The sequence below is a fragment of the Chiloscyllium plagiosum genome, chromosome 21 (genome assembly GCF_004010195.1).
Source record: "Chiloscyllium plagiosum isolate BGI_BamShark_2017 chromosome 21, ASM401019v2, whole genome shotgun sequence".
In the NCBI taxonomy this organism is placed as follows: Eukaryota; Metazoa; Chordata; class Chondrichthyes; order Orectolobiformes; family Hemiscylliidae; genus Chiloscyllium; species Chiloscyllium plagiosum.
Genome location: NC_057730.1, coordinates 8,144,431 through 8,148,315, shown reverse-complemented (window position 1 = coordinate 8,148,315; position 3,885 = coordinate 8,144,431). Strand labels below are relative to the sequence as shown.

At 48.4% G+C, this 3,885-nt stretch overlaps 1 protein-coding gene across 2 annotated transcripts in view; it reads right to left on the bottom strand.

Moving 5' to 3' along the window:
* alg1 (ALG1 chitobiosyldiphosphodolichol beta-mannosyltransferase) overlaps nucleotides 1-3,288 on the bottom strand; it is a 36,942-nt gene extending 33,654 nt beyond the window's left edge. The window contains exon 1 of one of the 2 annotated variants that reach the window (XM_043711174.1): nucleotides 2,979-3,288. In XM_043711174.1, coding sequence (XP_043567109.1) covers nucleotides 2,979-3,240 — 262 coding nt within the window. In that variant the 5' untranslated portion in view covers nucleotides 3,241-3,288. The remainder of the gene's footprint in view (nucleotides 1-2,978) is intronic. The other variant, XM_043711173.1, reaches the window with a different exon arrangement.
* Nucleotides 3,289-3,885: the final 597 nt, after the last annotated feature.

Sequence of the window (3,885 nt, the reverse complement as noted above, 5' to 3'; positions counted from 1 at the left end):
GACCTGTCCTACCTGTCAATTTTCCTTCCCACCTATCTGCTCCACCCTCCTCTCCGACCCATCACCCTCACCCCCACCTCCACCTAATGCATTGTCAGCAACCTTCTCCTCAGCCCCACACCCATCACATTTATCTTTCCACCTCCGAGGCTCACAGCCTCATTCCTGATGAAGGGCTTTGCCCAAAACGTCGATTTTCCTGTTGCTCGAATGCTGCCAGACCTGTTGTGCTTTTCCAGCACCACTCTAATCTTGACTGTAATCTCCAGCATCTGCAGTACCCACATCGCCTATAGGAAGGTTATTATTAAATTGGAGAGGGTGCAGAAAAGATGTATCAGGATGTTAGTGGGACTGGAGATTTGAATTATAAGGAGAGACTGGATAGGCTGGGAGTTTTTCCATTGGAGATTGAGAGCTGACTGTATAGGAGTTTACAAAATTATGAGGGGAATTGATAAGGTGAATAGCCTTTTCCCTAGGGTAGGGAAGTTCATAACTAGAGGACAACATTTTTAGGAGCGAAGAGAAAGTCTTAAAAGGGGCCTGAGGGGCAACGGGTTTTCACACTGAGGGTGTTTGTATGTGGAATGAACTGCCAAAAGTGATAGATGCAGGTATAATAACATTTAAAAGATATTTGGACAGGTACATGACTCGGAAAGATTTAAAGGGAGATTGGTCAAAATGCAGGCAAATGGGAAACCTGGTCAGCATGCACAAGCTCGACTGTAGGATCTATTTCTGTGCTGTATGACTCTATGCTGCACAAAATGTCCCTATTTCAAAAAAAATTCCCTTTGTGTCTTTCTTCATTAATTCACAGAGTACAAATGCAAGAAATCATATTCAAATCTTCTCACAAACTTTGAAAATCATATTCAACTTGTATAAGATACAAGTTCAGTCTTAGCTGCTGTATTGCGTTCAGTTTTGTCCATCATATTTTAGGAATGATATGAAGGCATAGAAAGACAGAACAAAGTGCTCAAGATGTTTGCAGGAATGATTCCACAATGAGGAATTTTAATTATGAAGATCGTTTAGTGAAGTGGACACTGTTTCTTGGGGAGAAATGAAGGCCAAGAGGAGGTTTGACTGACGTATTCAAAATCATTCAGGGTCTGGACAGAGTAAATGGGAGAAAATGGTTGCATTCATGTAAGATCAGGAGCAAAAGGGTACAGATTTATAACAATAAATAAGAGAAGCAAAATTGATATGAGAAATAACTTTTCTTACATAATGAATGGGTAGGTCTGGAATGCATTGCCAGACAGTATGATTGAGATTGGATCAATTAAGTCATTCAGCAAGCAATTAGACTGCTCTTTGCAAGGTTGCAGGGGGAAGGCAGAGAACTGCACTGGGTGAAATGCTTATTTGGATAGCCGCCGTAGATACCTTGGTTCAATGGCCTTTTTCTGTGCTTTAACAATTCTGTGACTCTGTGTGAACTTTACTGTCATCCTTCCATCTAGATGAGGTGTTGGATATGCATCAAAACATTTGTGATGGGGCAGTTTCACATAGCACCCCACTTTTGCGAATGGCTAGAGAGATCAGTCCAAGAGAGGCAGGTTCTGCCACGTGCGAGGTGGTCGTTACTGTGTTTCTGAGGGTTGTTGCTTTTAAGGTGGCACCTGTTGTCAAGTTACTACATAGACTCACACAGCACGAAAACAGACCCTTCATTCCAACCAGTTCACACTGAACATGATCTCAAACTAAACTAGTCCCACCTGCCTGCTCCTGGCACACATCCCTCCACACCATTCCTATTCATGTACTTATTCAAATGTCTTTTAAATATTGTAAATGTACCCACATCTACCACTTCCTCAGGAAGTTCATTCCACACCTCTCTGTAAAAAAATTGGCCCTTCATGTCTTTTTAAAATCTTTCTCCTCTTACCTTAAAAATGTGCCACCTAATCTTGAACTCCCATATCATAGGGAAAAGTTAACTACCATTAACTCTTTCTTTTCCTGTCATTTTATAATAAACTTCTATAAGGATTCCTCTCAACCTCCTACATTCCAGTGAAAAAGATTCCAGACTTCCTTTCAAACTCAAAGCTTCCATACCCAGCAACATCCTGGTAAATCTCTTCTGAACCCTCTCCAGCTTAATAATATCCTTCCTATAACTTGGAGACCAGATCTGGACACAGTACTTCAGAAGAGGCCTTGCCAATGTCCTGTACAACCTCAACATAACATCCCAACTCTTCTACTCAAAGGTCTGAGCAATGAAGGCAAGAGTTCCAAATGCCTTTTTAACCAACCTGTCCACACATGACACAAACTTCAAAGAACTATGTAGCTGCACCCCTAGTTCTCTCTGTTCTACAACACTCCCCAAGGCCCCACCATGAATTGTATAAGCCCTGCCCTTGCTTGGTTGCACCAAAATGCAATACTTCGCATTTATCCAGATTGAACTCCCTGGCATTTTCCAGCCCATTGACGCATTTGATCAAGATCCTTCTGCAATCTTAGAAAACCTTCTCCACTGCCCACTATGCCCCCAATGTCTACAAACTGACTAACCGTACCTTCACCGTAACCCATATGGGCCCACCTTGGCCATTTCCCTCTATTGTTGGGCAGTGTCTCCAAGCTGTCAGAAGTGATGTTTACGACCTTCTATTATTCAGTATAGACAGTGGATAGGATAGGTTGCTATGAAAATGCAGTAAAGACTTGATAATCTAGTCTTGGATGGAAGAACACCATTGAGGTCTTAAAGCATCTTAGGGCGTTATTAGACAGGCAAATGATGCAATTACAGTACTTTACAGGGAAATACTCTTTCTGCAGTTATATAATCAGATGTTTATATTATTTTAATCATAGTTTTGATTACTGTGGGAATGTCCTGCCATCAGTTTATGACTGAGGTTAATTGAGAGGAGACCCTGGCACACAGAGGGCTGGTTGTTTTCGGTGGTTACCCGGAGCAATCACACACTTACCGGGGTATCCGAGCAGAGTCACCGTGAAGCCATTCCGGCTCAGGGACATCGCGTGGTTCAACATCCGCGGACTGCGGCCCAGGTCCCCGAGCACCAGCACACACACCCTGCGGCAGAGACCGCCACCCGCTCGGCAACGGGCCAGCAGCACACAGGCCCCCGCCGACAGCACAGCCCCGCACAGCGCGGGGAGACAACCCCGTCCGGCGGCGGACAGCACCGCCAGCGGGAGAAGGAGCACCAAGGCCCAGAGGCCGGCCATAGCAACCGTCAGCGGGGGGCGGGGCTAGGGAGGAGGTGGGGCGGGGCCAGTGAGGAGGGAGGGTGCTAACGAGGGACGGGGCTAGTGAGGGGACGGGCTCGTGATGAGAGACTGGGGAAGGGGCGGGGCTATTGTGGTCGAAGGGGCGGGGCTAATGGGGGAAGGATCTGCGTGGGGCGGGGCTAGTGAGAGGCGGGGCTAGTGGGGAGGGCGGGTGCTAACGAGGGGCGGGGCTAGTGAGGGGACGGGCTCGTGATGAGAGACTGGGGAAGGGGCGGGGCTATTGTGGTCGAAGGGGCGGGGCTAATGGGGGAAGGATCTGCGTGGGGCGGGGCTAGTGAGAGGCGGGGCTAGTGGGGAGGGCGGGTGCTAACGAGGGGCGGGGCTAGTGAGGGGACGGGCTCGTGATGAGAGACTGGGGAAGGGGCGGGGCTATTGTGGTCGAAGGGGCGGGGCTAATGGGGGAAGGATCTGCGTGGGGCGGGGCTAGTGAGAGGCGGGGCTAGTGGGGAGGGCGGGTGCTAACGAGGGGCGGGGCTAGTGAGGGGACGGGCTCGTGATGAGAGACTGGGGAAGGGGCGGGGCTATTGTGGTCGAAGGGGCGGGGCTAATGGGGGAAGGATCTGCGTGGGGCGGGGCTAGTGA